This window comes from Ctenocephalides felis, unplaced genomic scaffold (assembly GCF_003426905.1).
Source record: "Ctenocephalides felis isolate EL2017-DRISC unplaced genomic scaffold, ASM342690v1 CF-g0.4_SCAFFOLD_03573, whole genome shotgun sequence".
NCBI lineage: Eukaryota > Metazoa > Arthropoda > Insecta > Siphonaptera > Pulicidae > Ctenocephalides > Ctenocephalides felis.
This window is the reverse complement of record NW_020539727.1, coordinates 4,834,419-4,854,062: the sequence shown is the minus strand read 5'-3', so window position 1 is coordinate 4,854,062 and position 19,644 is coordinate 4,834,419. Positions and strand designations below refer to the sequence as shown.

The following is a 19,644-nucleotide window of genomic DNA, read 5'->3' as shown; positions in this document are numbered from 1 at the left end:
AAATAATTAGATTTTTGAGAAACTAGGAATATGACAAAAAATTACTTTTTTTTGAAAAAAAAATTTTTATTTGAAAAAAAAAATTTTTTTTTGAAAGAAATTTTTTTTTTTGAAAACAAACTATTTTTTTGAAAAGAAAAATGTATTCTTCATTTTGACATATTTTGGAAATTCTGAACTTTTTTCAAAGCAATCGTACTGCTTGAACTGCATAGAGACGAATTGTCACAGCGCAAGTGCCGCGCCGCCGTCTAACGCATAAACATTGGTACGGAACCCATAGAAATGTAAAAAAAAATTATACTTATTGTTAAAATTTCTATACAATATCTGATAATTTGATGTGCATATGTCTAATCATCATTTTTAACCGCCGAATGGCATTTTTTTTTACTTTTTTCATTAGATCTCCGAAACCGCTAGACCTGCCTTCATGAAAATTTGATCAACTCTTCATCTTGCCAATACAAGTAAAATGTTTTTTGAATTATTCAAATCGGACGCTTCGTTCTCTTAAAAACTGAGTTACCGTTTTCGGCACTTTTTGCCCCGTATCTTCGGAACGGCTAGACCTAACTTCGCCAAAAACTAATCAGCACGTCTCCTTATCAGTGCAAATCGAATGTTTTTTGAATTATTCAAATCGGTTGATCCGTGTTCCCGAAATCGTCGACGAAAATTTGTATCCGCACATACATACACACACATACATACATACACACACACACACACACACACACACACATACATCCATTTTTTCTCAGGTATGCCAAAATGTTCAGAAACCTCTGAAACGTAAAGATATATAAAAATTTTCATTTTCGATTTTTTTGCGATTACTATAACTTACCCTACGGGAAGTTAAAAATTAAATCGTTTATCACGAAATTGTATATATTCAGTATACAAAAACGTATATTTCTAGTAAAACTACCATTTCCATACAATCTGAAATAAGATTTTAAGTCTCTACTTGCACCATTTGGGTAACAGACTACAAGCACAAATATGCACGGTAGAGCGATCTTGTACTTATGAAATACAAGTAAATACCATAAAAATATATTTCTAATTATTTATTTATTGGAATTTGAAAAAAAAGAACAATCCAATAGAAAATAACTAAGTCTTTTTTTCATGTTTTAAATCATTTAGATGAAGTACGATAAAACAATCCGAAAATTTAGTTATGTAAATGGAAATGTTCTAAAATTATTAACTTAACGTTTCAAATAGTAAAAATCGTTTATTAATCATAAAGAAATTCTAAGATTCCAAATTGAACTAAAACGGGCATCATAATGCAATAGTCTTTTTAACGTATTTTAATGTAGCTATTATTCTAACAACAATTTTCGCTATTCTTATTTTATTAACTCCCCGAAGGAGAAGTTTATGTTTTCATAAAAAAATCCGATTCGCTAATTTTATGTTTTCTCGACGTTTCAAGCCATTCTGAATCGAATGAGACCCAATTTGGAAAAAGTATGTGTGTGTGTGTGCGTGTGTATGAACAGATTTTTTGCCGTTAATCTACGTTTTCTCAAAAACGGATGGACCGATTTCAAAAATTTAAAAGCCATTCGATGTATCTCAGTGAGGGCTATTGTTTGTCAGTTTTGTGCGACGATCGGCCGAGCCGTTTCTTTGTAAATCACAGAAAAATGAAAAAATTTTCGTCCACGTTTTAGCCCGCAATTCTGAATCGATTTTGAAAATTCAAAAACCGTTCGAAAGATATTGGTTGGGAATCGTGTTGATTAGTTTTTGATAAAGATCGGCCGGGCCGTTTTCTTGTAATAAAGTGTTGAAAGATTTTTTTTCGACAATTTTTAACTTCCCGTAGGGCAAGTTATAGTAATTGCAAAAAAAAACAAAAAGGAAATTTTTATATATCTTTACGTTTCAAAACCTTCTGAACATTTTGACATACCTTAGAAAAAATGGATGTATGTGTGTGTATCTGTGTGTGTGTATGTGTGTGTGCGTGTATGTGTATGTGTTCGGATACAAATTTTCGTCGACGATTTTGGGAACACGGATGAAGCGATTTGGATAATTCAAAAAACATTCGATTCGTATCGATAAAGAGACGTGCTGATTAGTTTTTGGCAAATTTAGCCGTTCCGAAGATATGGGGCAAAACATACCAAAAATAGTAACTCAGTTTTTAAGAGAACGGAGCGTCCGATTTGGATAATTCAAAAAACATTTTACTTGTATTAACAAGATGAAGAACTGGTCAAATTTTCATGAAGGCAGGTCTGGCGGTTTCGGAGATCCAACAAAAAAGGTAAAAAAAAATGCCATTTGGCGGTCAAAAAAGATCATTAGACATATGCACATCAAATTATCAGATATTTTATAGAGATTTTAACAATAAGTATAAATTTTGTTTATATTCCTATGGGTTCCGTACCAATGTTTATCAGTTAGACCGCGACGCGGCACTTACGCGCTTCGATGCAGTTAAAGCAGTACGATTACTTTGAAAAAAGTTCAGAACTTCCAAAATATTTCAAAATATTTTTTTCTTCAAAAAGTCTTTTTTTTTCAAAAAAAAGGAAATTTTAGTCCAAAATTTATAGTTTCTCAAAAATCTATTTTTTTTTCAAAAATGTTAATCTTTAAAAAAATATAATTTTTGGTGCGGCAAGTTCTAGCAATTTGCCTTAAGGCACTATGCCATGCGCCCCACTTGTTATTATTATTTTATTTGACGGTAGATATCATAGCCTTTTAGATCATACTAAAATATTACGGCCCTACGATAACTGGTTTAGCTTTAAAAATTCGTCAAAGTTTGCAAAAATTGGTATCGTTATTTTGGCATTTGTCAAAATTATACCTTTGATCGACGTTTTCTCAAAAACGCCTGAACCGATTTCAGAAATTTAAAAGCCATTTGATGTATCTCAATAAGGATTATCGTTTATCAGTTTTATGCAACCATCTGCCAAAGCCGTTTCTTTGTAATTTGGAAAAAAGTGTCAAACTTTTCGTCTACATTTAAGCTTATACTACCGAATCGATTTTAAAAAGTCTAAAACTGTTCGAAAGATATTAGTTGGAAATGATACTGATTAGTTTTAGCTGAAAATCTACCGAGCCGTTTTCTTGTAATTAACTGTTGAAAACAAATTTTAAGCTGATATTTACGGAACTTTGTTTGACGATATATATCACGGGCTTATAGAACTTACTGAAATATTACGGCCTTACAACCAGTAGTTTAGTTTTAAAAATTCATCAAAATTTAAGAAAATGAGTAGTTTTGACGTTTGTTAAAATTAAAATTAGACGATTTACTTGGTATAACGATATAGGACTTGGTCTTATTGAACATACTAAATCATTAAAGTCCTACTGCTTCAATTATGAAAATTCTTAATTTTTGAAAATTTGCTTTCAAAAAATACTCCGAGTTAACGTGTGCGTTTGTTTTCAATTATGTATAATAAATGCACTCGGAATACTTTTAATCACTCATAAATTAATTTATCTATCATGGATTAAGTCGATTATTTACACATATAGGGAAATTCATATAACTTGCCTCGAGGCAAAATACCAATATCAACTAGTTTGTTAAACGTTTCACTGATACTATACTAGATTACATTCAAATCACCAAAATTTTTAAATTGTCCCCCGGTGGGGTATGCGCCCCACGTTGGTAAACACTGATCTAGAAGATCGATATTTCATAAATAAACTTTTAAAAATGCTTGTAACTAAAAAAAATGAATCGCCCGATTAAATGGGTAATTATTAAAAAAATATCTGTTGACAGTTTAGATATCGAGAACCATATTGAATTTGAAAACACGCGCCATTTGTTAGATCAAAGTGAAGTGAACGTCTGTCTCATCTTTATGAAAATATACTCTATGCTTCAAATGTCAAATAATGTAAAAATCTTTATAGTGTTCAAAGTTTTTGTTGATCAAACTAGATTATTATTCATCCCATAAATAATTGTATAAACATTTATAAGCAGTGAAATTATTTATTAAATGAGTATAAGCAGTGAATAATTTAAATATGTCAGAAGACACAATTATGTCTATGATTGATCAGAAAATTAAAACTGAACCACCAGAATATTCAGAAGAAGATATTAAATGCGAAGTTGAGGATCAATTTGATGTCCTTAATGATATTGTTAAATCTGAATCGTGTTCTGAGGACCATGAAACATGTTTGGAAAGATTTATGAAGTCCGAAGTGACTATAGAAGAAGAAGTCAAACAGGAGCCAATCGATACACCAGCTTATGTATGTGACATTTGTAATCAATTATTTTCAGAATCTGATCAATTAAAAGAGCATGTGGCTTATCACATGCCTAGTCAAAGCCAAGAACGCCCTTTTAAATGCAAAATCTGTCACAAGGCTTTCAAACTAGCAAAACAGTTGAAAACACACATGATAACACATTCTGAAGAACGACCCTTTAAATGTGATATCTGCCATAAGGCTTATAAACAATTACATGTTCTAAAAACCCACATTGAGTTGCACAATGGACTACGCCCTCATGAATGCAATATATGCAATAAGACATTTGCACTTTCAGGTCACCTGAAAAGACACATGGTTATTCACACTGAAGAGCGTCCCCATAAATGCAATATTTGTAATAAGACATTCACACAATTAAGCCATCTGAAAGTTCACATGGTCATTCACAGTGGAGTACAGACCCATGAATGCAATATATGTAATAAGACATTTGCACTTTCAGGTCACCTGAAAAGACACATGGTTACTCACAGTGGTGAGCGCCCTCATAAATGCCATGTATGCAATAAGACATTTACAGAATTAGGTAGTCTGAAACGTCACTTGGTCATTCACAGTGGACTACGTCCCTATGAATGTGATATATGCAATAAGACATTCACACAATTAAGTAGTCTGAGAAAACATATGTTGATTCATCACAGAGAAGATCCTTATAAATGTGAAATATGCAATAAACGATTTACTAAATCGAAAGGTTTGCAGACACACATGGCACTTCATAGACGAAAGCGTGATGAAAATGAATGAAATATAAACATATTTGTTAATATGAATTTATATATTTTAAAAAATGTTATAAAATATTCTTCCTTGTTATATAATGTATAAATAGTATAAAATATACAGTAAATATTATAACATGCATTTTTTGTAAATCAAAGCAATTGTTATATATTATATCATTCTTTAATTGGTTTTCATATTTTATTTTATATAAATTATATATTAATAACGAGGATTAGCAACTACTGGTTCCGGATTCGAAAGCCACCTTGACTAGCTCAATATCAAAACAGCACTGACATCAGATTTTTATTAACATCTCAAAGAAGAAGTTCGTTTTTGTTAGAAAATCTGCTAAAGTTATGTTTCGAAGACGTTTCAAGTCATTCTGAATCGAATGATACTATTTGGACTGTGTATATAAGCCTATTTTTGACCTTTCATCGACGTTTACTCAAAAACGGCAGAACCGATTTCAAAAATTTAAGCCATTCAATTAAATTTGACAATGACTAGTCTCTATCAGTTTTGTATGACGATCGGACAAGCCGTTTTTTTTGTAATTACCAGAAATTTGAAAATTTTGTCGTTCACATTTCAACCCACAATTTTGTATCAATTTAAACTGTAAAAAACTTGCTTAGGAACTGATTAGTTCTGATTAGTTTTTGGTAAGATCTGTCTGGCCTGGTAAGGTTTCTTCATGATTATTTGTTTAATTTTTTTTTTGTCCATTCGTATAAACCTATTCGTATTCTCAGAAGCGCGCCGAACCAGGCTAAAACGAAAAATTCCCAATGATCTCTTAAATAGTCATTTGTAATCGCTAACATTAATATTATTATTATTATCTTATTATTATTTTATTATTTCTAATATTGTTATTTTGTTATATTTATTATTATTTGTCACTTATTGTTTTAATTCCACTTTATTGTTTTTCTAGTATTATTTTATTATTCAGAAATTTTATTCAATTAACTTCCCGTAGGGTAAGTTTTAGTAATCGTCCAAAAATCGAAATTGAAATTTTTTGCATTTCTCGACGTTTTGAAGGTTTCTGAACAATTTGGCATACCTCAGAAAAAATGAATGTGTGTATGTGTGTGTGTGTGTGTGTTTTGTGTGTCCACATTTTTTCGTTCACGTTTTCGGCCGCACGGATCAACCGATTTGAATGGTTCCAATTCATAGGGAGATGTACTGATTAGTTTTTGGCAAAGGCAGGTCCAACAGTTACGGATATAAAGAGCAAAGAGTGCCGAACATAGAAATTAAGTTTTTGAGAGAAAGGAGCATCCGATTTGAATGATCTAAAAACATTCCATTAGTAATGATGCGAGAAGTGGTTATTAGTTTTTGGCAAAGGCAGGCCCAGCCATTTCTAAAATACGGAGATAGAAGTGCAAAAATAGCAGGTTTTGAGAAAACTAAGGGTCCGATTTAAATGATTTCTGCTTGTTTTAACAAAATAATTGATTTTGGAAAAAAAAATTGTTTCAAAGTTCTTATGTTTTCATATACTTTAAACAAATAATTTCAACTTTGCAATTCAGTTTATATAATTCTTATAAATATTAGACAATGTTACAATATTTATAATAATCTATTTGAAAACATTCAATATTCCTCGAACATTTTGTTACGGTACGGGAAGTTCCAGCAATTTGCCTTAAGGTACGATGCCACACACCCCACTAGTTTATGGAAAGTATGCTCACACAATTAAATTATTTAATGTGTGAATTAAACTATTTAATGTAATAGTTATTACTTATTAGTAATGGCTCAAAATATTTTGAATTAATGTAAATGAGGAAATTGTGTTAAATTCTTCAAAAAAAATCTAAACTAGTGGTGTATGGTATCGTGCCTTAAGGCAAATTGCTGGAACTTCCCGTAGCGTAATGAAATATTCGAGAAATTTTAAACGTTTTCAAACATACAAATAAATAAAATAAATATATTTTAGATTTTCGGCCCATTACTATACCTACCCTACGGGAAGTTAATAATAATAGTAATGTAATAGTCGATTAGTAATAGGAAGCAAATAGTATGGTTTCATTAAATTTCTCAAAGAAAGAGGGGAAAAAATAGATTTTGATCAAGAATCGGAATAGTATTGTATTAAAATATTTTGTTAGACATCGTATTAACAAATGTTTGTAGATTAAGAAAATTTACTAATTATAATTGATATTTTGCATAATTATATTATTTTTGATATTTGTAATTCACATTTTTTGAGTTATCCTAATTCCCATTTTTGAACGAAATCTATATAAACCGTTTCTTTGAAATTTAATGAAACATGACTTTTTCTTTCAATTCTACATCAATTCGAAATATTTTACATCACTCTCACTGAGTCACCTCGTTTATGTAAATGGTTTAATGCCATCAATCATAAAAATTCTAAGTTGGGAATAATAGTATATATCGAAAATTCAAAGTTTTCTCATCACATTTATTTACATGATGTTCAAAATAATTCAATACGAGCGGTTCCAACTTTTTCGATGAAATATCAAATGTTCTCTACAAAATTCGTCAATTTTCCCTTCAATGCTACATTATTTCAGAATATTTTATATCATTACTCTCCCTCTCTCTGAGTCACCTCGTTGATGTAAATAGTTTAATTCCATCCATGTTTTTCGTAACACGCGTCATAAAAAATTACTTTCCGCCGTGTAAAACATCGCATGTTAATAGAGCATAGCGGAGGCGTAGCAAAAACGTAGAACGTGCAAATTATTACATAAATTTAGAACTAATATTTAATACAAGCGTAGTATGCGATGGAAATACTAATCACTAGATTAACATCAACAACCTTATTGTATATTTTATTTATGCAAATTAAATTTACTGAAAGCTTTAATTCATATTGATGAACGTGCCGGGGAAATATACTCTATTTACTATTAATAGAAGTTTGCTGCCAGAGAAAATTTTACAACGAAAGCTGTTTAAGTTGCATACGTTCTCTTATTAATGTCTTCCAAACAATTTCTATCAATAGAACTTAATGTCATATGTTTTTACATAATAACTTTATAAAGCATTATAAATTGGATTGGATAAATTGTGTAAAGAGCTAAAAATGTTGGCACACTAAAAAATGCATGAGAAAAAAATATTAATTATGTTAAAATCGAAAAGAGTACACTTATTCTAATATGCATATCGTGCCAATAAAAATTCATTTGGAAAAAAAATCGTACAGAATATTTTTGGCAGTTATTTCATAAGAAATAATATATTGCATTTATATTTCTTAAAATTTATTTCAATATTCGTATCGTACTAATTGAATTTTACATAAAACTAGTTGCAAGTCGCATTTTAATTAAAGAAATAAATTCCCAATACATGTATCCAATCTATTTAAGAAATAAGAATTTATATTTAGCAAGTTTTGCAATAGTGACTATACAAACTTGAAATTTTGACGAGTCCCTTTATTAAAGATTTCAAACATTTAACAATTTTTCATAATTAAACCGCCTCTCGTATACTCAAAATGTTTTAGGAAGTTCGTTAAGATAAACATATCACCTTAAAAATTGCCAAACGATTATACAAAAAACTATTTAGTCGGTACTTTTTCCAACAAACATCTTTCAAACAGCTGTTGATTTTTGGTTCAGAATTTTTGGATAAAACCTGAACTTTTTTGACAATTTTCTGCTAATTCGAAAGAAATTACTTGAAAAATCGTCGCAGTGAATCAATTTAAAACCTTATCGAGTTATATCAACTGGTTTTACATGTATGAAATTAGTGCAAATATTTTGATGAAAGACAGACTTTGGCTCACATACACGCAAATTTTTTCTAACTTTAGTCTCAAATGATTCACAATGACACGCTAAGAAAATATAAAATTACCAAATTCGATTTTCTGGTAAGATTTAGTCAATGATTTATTTAAAATCCGTTTCATACCAATAGGAATGAACAACATGCAAAGATTTCATGCAAAATCTTTCTGGCAGTAAATTTATAAGAAACAAAGATATTACCTCTTAAAAAATATATTATATATAATACCAATTCAAAAATGATTTCAAAAATGTTTATTTAAAATAATTTCTAAAATATATAGTGAATAATTTAACCAAAATAAAAGATAAAGTAAGAGTAAAAGTACTTTTCGTAGCAAGTTTCATATGCATATGTGTAATTACTGTATTAGATTTAGAATGTTAAATCACTAAACGCCCTATAATACAATACTATAATAGTAGTTAGATCATATTTTATAGTATAGAATTACTAAATGTAATTTTTTTATATTTGTAAGAAAAGTATATAATCCAACAGCAGTTTTTTCATAAAAAATAACCAATTTATAAAAGAAAGTAAAATAAAGTAAGGTAGGGCGGGGCTAGTTGAGCAAATTTTTACTTATAAACGGATGTAGCTCCTCAATGAAAAGTCTCAATAAATTGCTATACGTCTTAATGGATTTGTTGTTTATCGCTTAACAAAAGTGTTAATACTATTTTTTGGTAATAAGTAAAATTTAAAAGCTACAGCTGTTTAAATGCAAAAAGTAAAGTATGCTCAATGTACCCCATAGGTGGGGCAAGTTGAGCACTAAGAAAGTATAATGAAATTATAGGTTCAATGTCGATTAGTGATGAAATAAAATAAGTTTTTAATAACCAGTTTTATATTTATGGTCTTCATTGACAGAGAAAACAAAACTTATAGTAATTTTCTTTGAATAATTAACCAAAAGTAGAATCAACAAAACAATATCGTATCTTAGGAATTATTTTACCATTATATTCAGTATTTTCGTTTAAAATCATTATTTCTTTATATTATTACTCATAGACTTAGCTTAAATCTTAAAAATAATAATCAGTTTCTAGAAAATAATGGTAATTGAACAAGTTCAGCAACTATGCTCAACTAACCCCAACTCGGTATTTCAAAATAAAAGTGAGTTTATAAAAAAAAGTGAGAATTATACCCAGAATCTCTGTGCATATCAGAAGTACTATAATTATATGGAAGAATAACATTTATCTGATTAAAAATAAATAACATTTGACTAAACCACTAGTGATCGCGGGATGTTTATTTCTCCCAAACCTTTATCTTTCCGCCATATAATGCCTAAACGGACGGTGAATACAGGGCCTTTTCACTTAGAACAAAACCCTCGTTCAGAAGGAATACTTAGGGGTCCAGTTGTAGTCGCAGATTTGGCGCTAGTGAGCCGATGAAAAAGTATTTTCAAATATTTTATGTTGGTTAGTAAGAAACGTCAGTGTTACTTTTGTTTAAGTTTACAAAATGGCGATTCTTGTTCGTTTGTGTTTGTATATTTGTTAATAAAGATTTCATCAGGAATTGCTTTCAAATGCATAGTCCTTTGACAATATGAATACAACAGCTTCAAACTCATATGGAGGACATAATTTCTACATTGCTACGTAGTACATTGACATATTAGTCTAATCATAATATACTTTAAGGTAAGAGGTCAGTTCTAGGAAATTGTATAAGAAATCAAGTATACGCTTCTACAAGAAAGATATAATACACAAATAAAAAGCTGTTCCAACTGTTTAAAATTGGATTACCACTTCACACGGATCTGAATATACTTGGGAGAAAATTAATTGCTTAAGAATGTCAGATTTTGCACGGGATGATTATTAGTTAATGAGTAAGAATGACAGACGAAGTAATGAACTAACACTATATGCATTATTCACTAAATTTCAATAAATATTTATATTAATAAGTAGAAAAAAGTGTAGAAGTTATTCCAGTAGATTACATGTGATATCTATTATATATAAACCGGTGTATTGCAGTGTATTTGTTGATTTATATTTCGATTTGATTGTATATTTATTATAATATAATATTATCTAGTATATTGTTGTTATTATTGTATTATTACAAAACATAATAGGATTGTAATACCAAATTTAGTTTCAAATACCCGTGTACTAAAATTCATTAATTTTTATTTCAAATTGTGCGCCATTAATTTGAATGCCAAAAGCAGCGCCATCATGTCGAGCGGAGGACCCTTTAAGTATTCCTTCTGAACGTAAAAATCGGGCGAGAGAAGCGTCTATATGAACACGGGGTATTCTAATATTGTCTAGGGGTGAATAGTTTTCGAGATATTTCGATTGCTCAACTTGCCCCTATGCTCAACTAGCCCCGCCCTACCCTAAATATTTAGTGCTCTGTCGAAAACTTTACTAAAACAGTTTTCTATTTTAAATAATATTTCATTATTTGGCATTAATAAATTTCATATTAACACAATTGGGTTCATTGTTTTCTATTAAATAAATGCATACATACTGGAATATAAATGCATGAAAATTTAGTTTACTCCATCAAAAGCTTTTCTATAAAAACTTCATTTTCATTTGAAATAATTTAAAATAATAGAAATTCTGATGTATTATATTCTACCTTTTTACAAATTTATTCGCGAATTATTATCGAATTACGCACAAAATATTAATAGAAGTATTTATGCTGTAATTTTAATTTTAATGCAAATGGATAATCTTAAACGATAATCTACCTATATATATTTAATGAAAATTTGATTGGTTTGTTTTAAAGAATATTATATATATATATATATATATATATATATATATATATAACAATAAGAACTTTAAAATGAAATTAGGTTGTGAAGTTGTAATAAAAATAAAATGCAAGTTTGACAACCAACATATTGCCAGTAACACCCACACTTACTTCCAACTTTATTGTATTTGATGGAAGCCATTAAATTACGAATTTCACATAATGGCTATTGCAAAAACGAGAAATGAAGTCAATACAATATAATAAATTATTTATTTATCAAACAGTCATATTGTGGTGGCAATAATCATAAAACGCGTTTAGGTATAACCATAATAATTTCTCTGTAACATTTCCATTCAATGTCACGGGAAATGGAAGCAATTTATGGATTTTTAACGGCAGCATTTATTAACCAAAGCTTTTACATTCGAGCTTAAAGCTGAATTAAAAACCGATTGTTGAGCAAAAAAAAAAGAGTGCGCGATTGAAGTAAAACTTATTTGCTACTGATTTGGCATTTATGTAAAAAAATACATCATATTACAATTTTGAATAATGCTTATTAGTAATATGATAACACTTGTGATGCACACATTTATTAGTGTCAACCATTATACACATTTATCTAATGATAAATTATAAATTATATATTTATAATAGCATTAAAAATATGTATAATATTTAAAACATCATACTTCAAATATGACATTATCGGTTTGTCATTGTAATTAGCATTTAGAAATGAACCTTCATTAGAGAAATAAAGTAATTGCTGATTAATAAATTCTATAATATTCGGTCACACAGTAGATTATGTTAATCAACGCAATATTGTTTTCGCAACTTCGCCCATCATGTAATAATTGTGTTTGAAGAACTTCATGTAATTAAAATTAACATACATTCATTGACAGCTTGTATTTTTTTTACTTTTTCGCTGACGATAATCTCATTCTTTGAACAGCTGTAATATCTGTCTTGCCTAAAAAATATTTTTCATTTTAATAACTTTAAAGATTTATAGAAACTACGAATAATATAGAAATAATTTCTAATAAATAAACTTACGTTTAGTACACGGCAGAAATGTTTAATTTGTTTTATTATTTTCAAGAAACATGGTAAAATATTCTTCTGATTCAGACATTTATCATTAAGTATAGAATTCTACTAAGATGTAACTTTAAAATATTTATTTATCTATGCCGATTTTCTTGTTGATATCGGTACGCATACTACGTTGATGCCGGTACGCATTCAACGACAGATCTCTATTCACATACACGACGACTAATCACAATCGACCCGTATAAAAATGATATCATCGAGAGCGAATGACAAATCATTGGCACTCGACTTTGCCGTAACGCATCTCCGTTGCATTTGGCACCCTAGTCGCGCCTAAAGAAGTTTTACTTCAATAATGAAAGTTTAAAAATAAGAACAATGAAGTATATAGAATATGTCATCTAAATTTGACACTATATTTTTACCTTGGAACTTAAAATTGAATAAAAAAATGATTGTTGAGAAAATAGAAAAATTAAGCCAAGAGCTACACAGTAAAAACATTTTGTTCGCTATCATCTCAAAAACATTTGAATAATTTCAATTACAATATTCGCATAAATCTGATGCAAATTAAATATTTTTTATTGCACGTGTTCAGTTTTCATGACATTTTCTATTTCCTTAATCATCAAGCATCAGACTTGATCTTTATATCTGCGAGTTTCCATCTTTAGGAATATCTGTGAATATCGTCTAAATCCTTTTCCATTATCTTTCACAAAAGCAAAAGAAAATTCTCGCCGGATTACTTTGAATCTAACGTAATTCTTTTGCGGCTCACATAAATTCCTTATTCTTAATAAATCCTAGTTTTATTGAAAAATTATTTGATTCATTCTTTTTTAGTTATATTATTGTGCACTAAAATATTATATAATTATTGTTATTTAGTTTTATTTTCAAAATAGCATGTGTATGTATATACGAAACTATTTTTTCTTTAGTAGAAAGCCAATGCATTTATTATCTAATTTTAATTCTTCAACAGTAAGATTATTTTAAACAATTTGTTATATAGCAACTGTGACATAAATTTTATATTTCGTCTAAGTTTCACCAAAATTGCTTAAACTTCTTTTAAATTTAAAATATTTAATAATGATTCATTTAATATAAACCAATAAAATATTTGAGAAAAAGACTCATAATGCAATGTAATTATTTATTTCAAAATAATATTTGAAGGAATATTAATTTACTAGAAATTAGTTAGGAATATAGATTTTCTAGTTTTAACAGAAATTCCAATTACATCAAATAAGCCATGTATTTACAATATTACACATTTGTTCACGTTTTTCAGAACTTTTTAAAAAATTGAAATAAAAGATATCTGATGGTATTAGGGTTCAGCAATATTTGGTCAATATTAGTGGTGCATGACATCGTGCCTTTAGGCAAATTGCTGAACTTCCCGTACCAAAAATTTAAATTTTGAAAAAAAAAAGTCCAATTTTCTTTTAAAACTAAATCGATCTTTGAGATTTTTAAAATTTTTGAAAATAATTGACCTTTTTGAATTTGATTCATTTCATACTTTGAAATATTTTGGAAATTTTAAAAATATTTTAATGTAATCGCGATGAGTTAGCTGCTTAAAAACCAAATATTGGAGCGCGTGCGCGCCGCATCGCAGTATAACGGATAAACATTAGTGCGGAACCCATAGAAAAAGAACAAAAATTGTTATTATTATTAAAATATAAGATATGCAATAATTTGATGTGTATATGTCTAATAATTATTTTGGCCGCCAAATGGAATTTATTTTCACTTTTTTTATTGAATCTCCGAAACCGCTAGACCTGTTTTCCCAGTAATTAATTCTTCATCAGTTTTTCATTTCGTCAATACAAATAAAATGTATTTTGAATCATACAAATCGAACGCACCGTTCTCTAAAAAAAATCAATTACCATTTTTGACACTTTTTGCCCAGTATGTTCAAAACGGCTCGACCTGCCTTTACAAAAAGCGAAATGTTTTTTAACATCACGTAGGGTAAGTTATTGTAATCGTCCAAAAATCGAAATTGAAAATTTTTGAATTTCTCGACGTTTTGAAGTTTTCTTAACATTTGTGTGTTTTCTAGCATATGTGTGTTTTGTGGGTCCGCATGCTTCGTTCACGTTTTCGGGCGCACGGACCAACCGATTTGAATGGTTCAAAAAACATTCGATTCCTATTGATAGGGAGATGTGCTGATTAGCTTTTGGCAAAGGCAGGTCCAGCAATTACGGAGATAAAGAGCAAAGAGTGCAGAAAATAGAAATCGAGTTTTTGAGAGAACGAAGCATCCGACTTGGATGATCAAAAAAACATTCAATTAGTAATGATTGGGAGAAGTGGTTATTAGTTTTTGGCAAAGGCAGGCCCAGCCATTTCGAAGATACAGAGCTAAATGTGCAAAAAATGGCAGTTTTTGAGAGAACTAAGCGTCCGGTTTAAATGATTCAAAAACCTTTCTGCTTGTTTTAACAAAATAATTGATTTTGGAAATTTTTTTTTCATTTTTTTTTGTATGTCAAAAATAATTCAGTTTTTTTAGTTCTGACTAAAGTTCTAATATACTTCAAACAAATAATTTCAACTTTGCAATTCAGTTTATATAATTCTTATAAATATTAGACAATGTTACAGTATTTATTTATAAATCTATTTGAAAACATTTAATATTCCTCGAATATTTTAAATGTTTATCTAAACATTTTGAAGAGCAATCATAATTATTTAACCTAAATTTTAAATTGAAGATATGTAATTAAGAGAATACTACCTAATCCTTAATCTCTATCTAATTACGTGTTTCGTTAATCCAATTAGCGGATAAACAAGCAGAAACTAACATAATATTATACATCAGACAATCAAGATATCAGTTTCTGTTCATAACAAAACTTTGTTAATATTATCCATATTAAATCCTTTTCAAAAATTTTGTTTCAAGAGATTCGAAAAAAAATTGTGCTTCAATACGAACTAAAAATTTTCAATTATTTTTCTAATCAATACCATCAGCATTAAAGTTATCAATACCAATCCCTTACTATCATCTTACACACATTTATGATATTTACATTTAATGTCAGTATAATTACTTCATCCATGAAACTTTAATTTGATTACCAAAAACTTTTCTATCTGCTTATTTATTTCCAGCGAAGAGAAACTCACTCCAAATGAAAACTTTGTTTATGTTTCTGTTTCTAAAAGTAGGCAATTATGAATAAAAGTCAAATACTGCACGCTCGTGTTTTATGAAATATATATTTTTATTAGTTGTTAATTAACAAAATTTATTTCGTTGGAATATGAATAGAAACAGTGCAAATTATAACTTTATTAGTTACTATCCGTGTATTTTCCCTACGAAAATATTATTATAAAATGAAATGTGACGCACAACATATATTTTTATGAAATTCAGTAATTAGGTTCTGTGATATTACTTCGCAGAAATAAATTTGAGTGATTTTTTGTAGTTTAAAGAGAAATAATTTAGTCTCAATAATTATTATAAATTTAGAATATTATAATAGTAATTTTATTAATATATTATTGATCAATTTTTGTTAATAATTATATAATATAATAATAACTGATAATTTATATTCCTCGATTTTTTAGTTACGGTACAGAAAGTTCTAGCAATATTATTAAATATTTTATCATTGATATATTTTTGCTGATATTGGTTATTTTCATTCCTCGTATTTTTCTAATTATTTTTAGTCAATTGTTTTTAATCATTGAATAATTTTTGTTGATAATTGACAGTTTATATTCCTCGAACCGAACGGGAAATTGCATCAAAATATTTGAAAATATTTAAGATAATTTTATTAATACTCATAGATCAAATTTTGTTAATTATTGATTGTCTTCATTTGATATCTATTATTTAACTACGGTACGAAAAAATCCAGCAAAATATTTGAAAATATTTGAAATAATTGTTATTACACTATAGATTAATTTTTGTTGATTATTAATTATTTTCATTCTTCGAAAGTTTAATTACGGTGAAGGAAGTTCCACTTCAAAAAACAATGACATGCATGAAGAGTTATTATTATTATTATTTAAAAATATCAACAATTAACCGATAAAAACTACGTATGAAATATTTTTGCTATGGTTCTTCATAGAAAGTAGTTATTGACAAAGAATTACATATTCTGGTAAGTCAATATTTAAAATCCCATGAAGGCGAAATTAAATTAATTTATTGGATATTAATGCAAATAATTTTTATTTTACTTTGACCAATATATTCGATATTAACTGTTATATAGTGATGTATATCCAATTTAAATAATAATTAAATAAATGTAAGTTATTCAAGTTAAAACAACAATAAAAAATTAGCCAAATGGTTATGAAAACATCTTAAATAGATGCACGTACAGTATATACCTACATATGTGTAATTGATAAACTCCTTAACTCAATTTTTATAATTATACCACTTTTTATCTATTTAATACCCAAGAACATCTTTGATTGTCTGTTTTAATACCAAACAATTTATCTTAATTTCAATAACAATTTCCGACTAATTAAATCTTTGAATTGTTAACGACAAATCATCATATTGTTAATTACAGGTTATTTAAATTTTGAACTGTTGAGTGTATCCAAATTTTAAATAAACCCTCATATAAACAAGATAGTTATAGCTTTTTGAGTGCTTCAAGACTAAAAATCGAGATAATTTGATTCAGCACAATAAAATATTTGCATCTAGTATATCTAATCTTCAACATAATGTTATTGATTTGGACCTACGGTAAACAATTGTGGAGATCAAGTAAAGGAACAAACATCAAATTTGCGTCAATGAATGAAATTGGATAATTCACCAGGATACCAATATGCAAAAAAAACAAAAATCTCAAAAAATTCAAGGAAAAACTTGAATGGCATTCTCACTTCCAACCATCTAGCAGCCAAACTCTACGACACAAATCATGAGTTTAGACTTAAAAGAACAAAACTAGTTACCTTAACGCTCTAGTCTAGTATATTAGGAAGTAGTATTAAGATAAATTTGGCATCATAAGTATAACTGTAAATATACTTAACTAAGTATATTTACACTAATATAAAAATTACCGGTGGGTAATCTTATATCACACTTATTTATACCAGAACCATTTACCAAATGTCATTTATGACAGCTTGGGACTGAAAAAAAAAGTTATCCCAGAATTCGCCCATTGATTATTAGAGTAGCTTCAAACGCCGTGATAGTATATATAGTAACACAAGTTGGCGTTGGTTTTGGAGAAGAGGTGAAAACATAGGGTCATAATATTATTAATATCTCGATATTTGTAATCGATCATATTTTTTTAGAAATTTAGTAAAATAACAAAACAAATTTTCTCCTAGACACTAGGAGTGTCTTATCAATACCAAGGACTAAAACCAAAAGTATCCGAGGGTAAACAGTCGTCGGAACACCTACCCAATACAATTCATTCAATTCAAGTAACAATATAAAAATAGGTATTAAATTAAATATCAATGTAAATATCAATATCTTTATCAATATAAATATCAATGCCAACCTTAATATAGATATAGCATTCAAATATCAATATAAATATCAGTATCGAAGTTATTCGCCCTGTGCTGTCACAGAGCCATCTATTGTATTGATATGAACTGGTGGCCGTTACATTCAAACTTATAACTACTAACTACTAACATAATATTATAATATCCATACCTGTTTTTTTAAGGCGGTCCTCTATCATAAAAGCACTGATCATGAAGACGTTGCCGACACAGCCGCATACTGAAAGGGCTGCAAGTAGGAGCAGCCTCGCCAGGCGCGACCATTCCGCATTTAGAGTCACTGGGCTCACATCGGCCCCTGTAAGGGCTATACTTGTGCCGGTCACCAAAGAGGCGGCTGTCTGAAAAGTAAAAGAAACAGTCAAGGAGCTGAACTAATTTAACTATGGATTTAGAAACCGATTCTGCCGTGTAATAGACCAATGTTATGGCAAGGCCATGTTATGAAGAACTTTCTAAATATTGACAAAAGCCATATGGTTGTTGTGCAGTGAGGCAATTTTCTCAGGTTGTGATATAGAGAACGTAATCTAGAAACCGAGCAAATGTCAAAAAAACGATGTTAAATAACAGGGTCTTTCTGACCCAGCTTCATAACACACTAGTAACATTGCAGTTCATGTGTAAAACGCCTGAATGCACAGCAAATACAAGACATTTTGACAGTATTCAGTATGATTCAGTAACTTATGTTATGTATGGAAGTTGGAGTGTTACATGGCCTTGCCATAACATTTGGCTGTTATGCGGCAGAATCGGTCCTTAAGGGATTTTTTTAGGTAACATCTTTTTTATCGAATTAACGGCGACCGTAATTGTTAAATTTTCTTCGAGCTTTTTTCCAAAAATGCTTATATCTAGGTAATGATACCATTAGAAGGCAAATCATCGATTGGCAAAAGGTCTCTGTAATAGTACATATTACTATTGCTGATTAAAAATAGTTGGTATTGGTATGTTGCCTTGTGGGAAGTTACATGAACTTCCCGATTTGTGTAAATAATCGACTTGATGAAATAAAACTAAATTAATTTATGAGTAATTAAAAGTATTCAGAGTGGATTTATTACACATAATAGAAAAGGAACGAACACGTCAACTAAGAGTATTTACTTAAAGCAAATTTTCAAAAATCAATAATTTTTATTATCAAATCAGTTTCTGTAGGACTTTAATAGTTTAGTATGTTCATTAAGACTAAGTAATCTATCGTTATACCAAGTAAATCGTCTAATTTTAATTTTAACAAACGTCAAAAAAACTACTCATTTTCTCAAACTCTGATGAATTTTTAAAATTAAATTACTTGTCGTAAGGCCGTAATATTTCAGTAAGTTCTATAAGACCATGATATATATCGACAAAAAA

General features: G+C 28.9%; 1 protein-coding gene across 1 annotated transcript in view; it reads right to left on the bottom strand.

Annotated features, from left to right (window-relative positions):
• Positions 1-19,644, bottom strand: part of LOC113389332 (histamine H2 receptor-like) — a 59,035-nt gene that overhangs the window by 31,978 nt on the left and 7,413 nt on the right. The window contains exon 2 of the mRNA XM_026626376.1: positions 18,428-18,617. Within this exon, the coding sequence (XP_026482161.1) occupies positions 18,428-18,617 (190 nt within the window). The remainder of the gene's footprint in view (positions 1-18,427; positions 18,618-19,644) is intronic.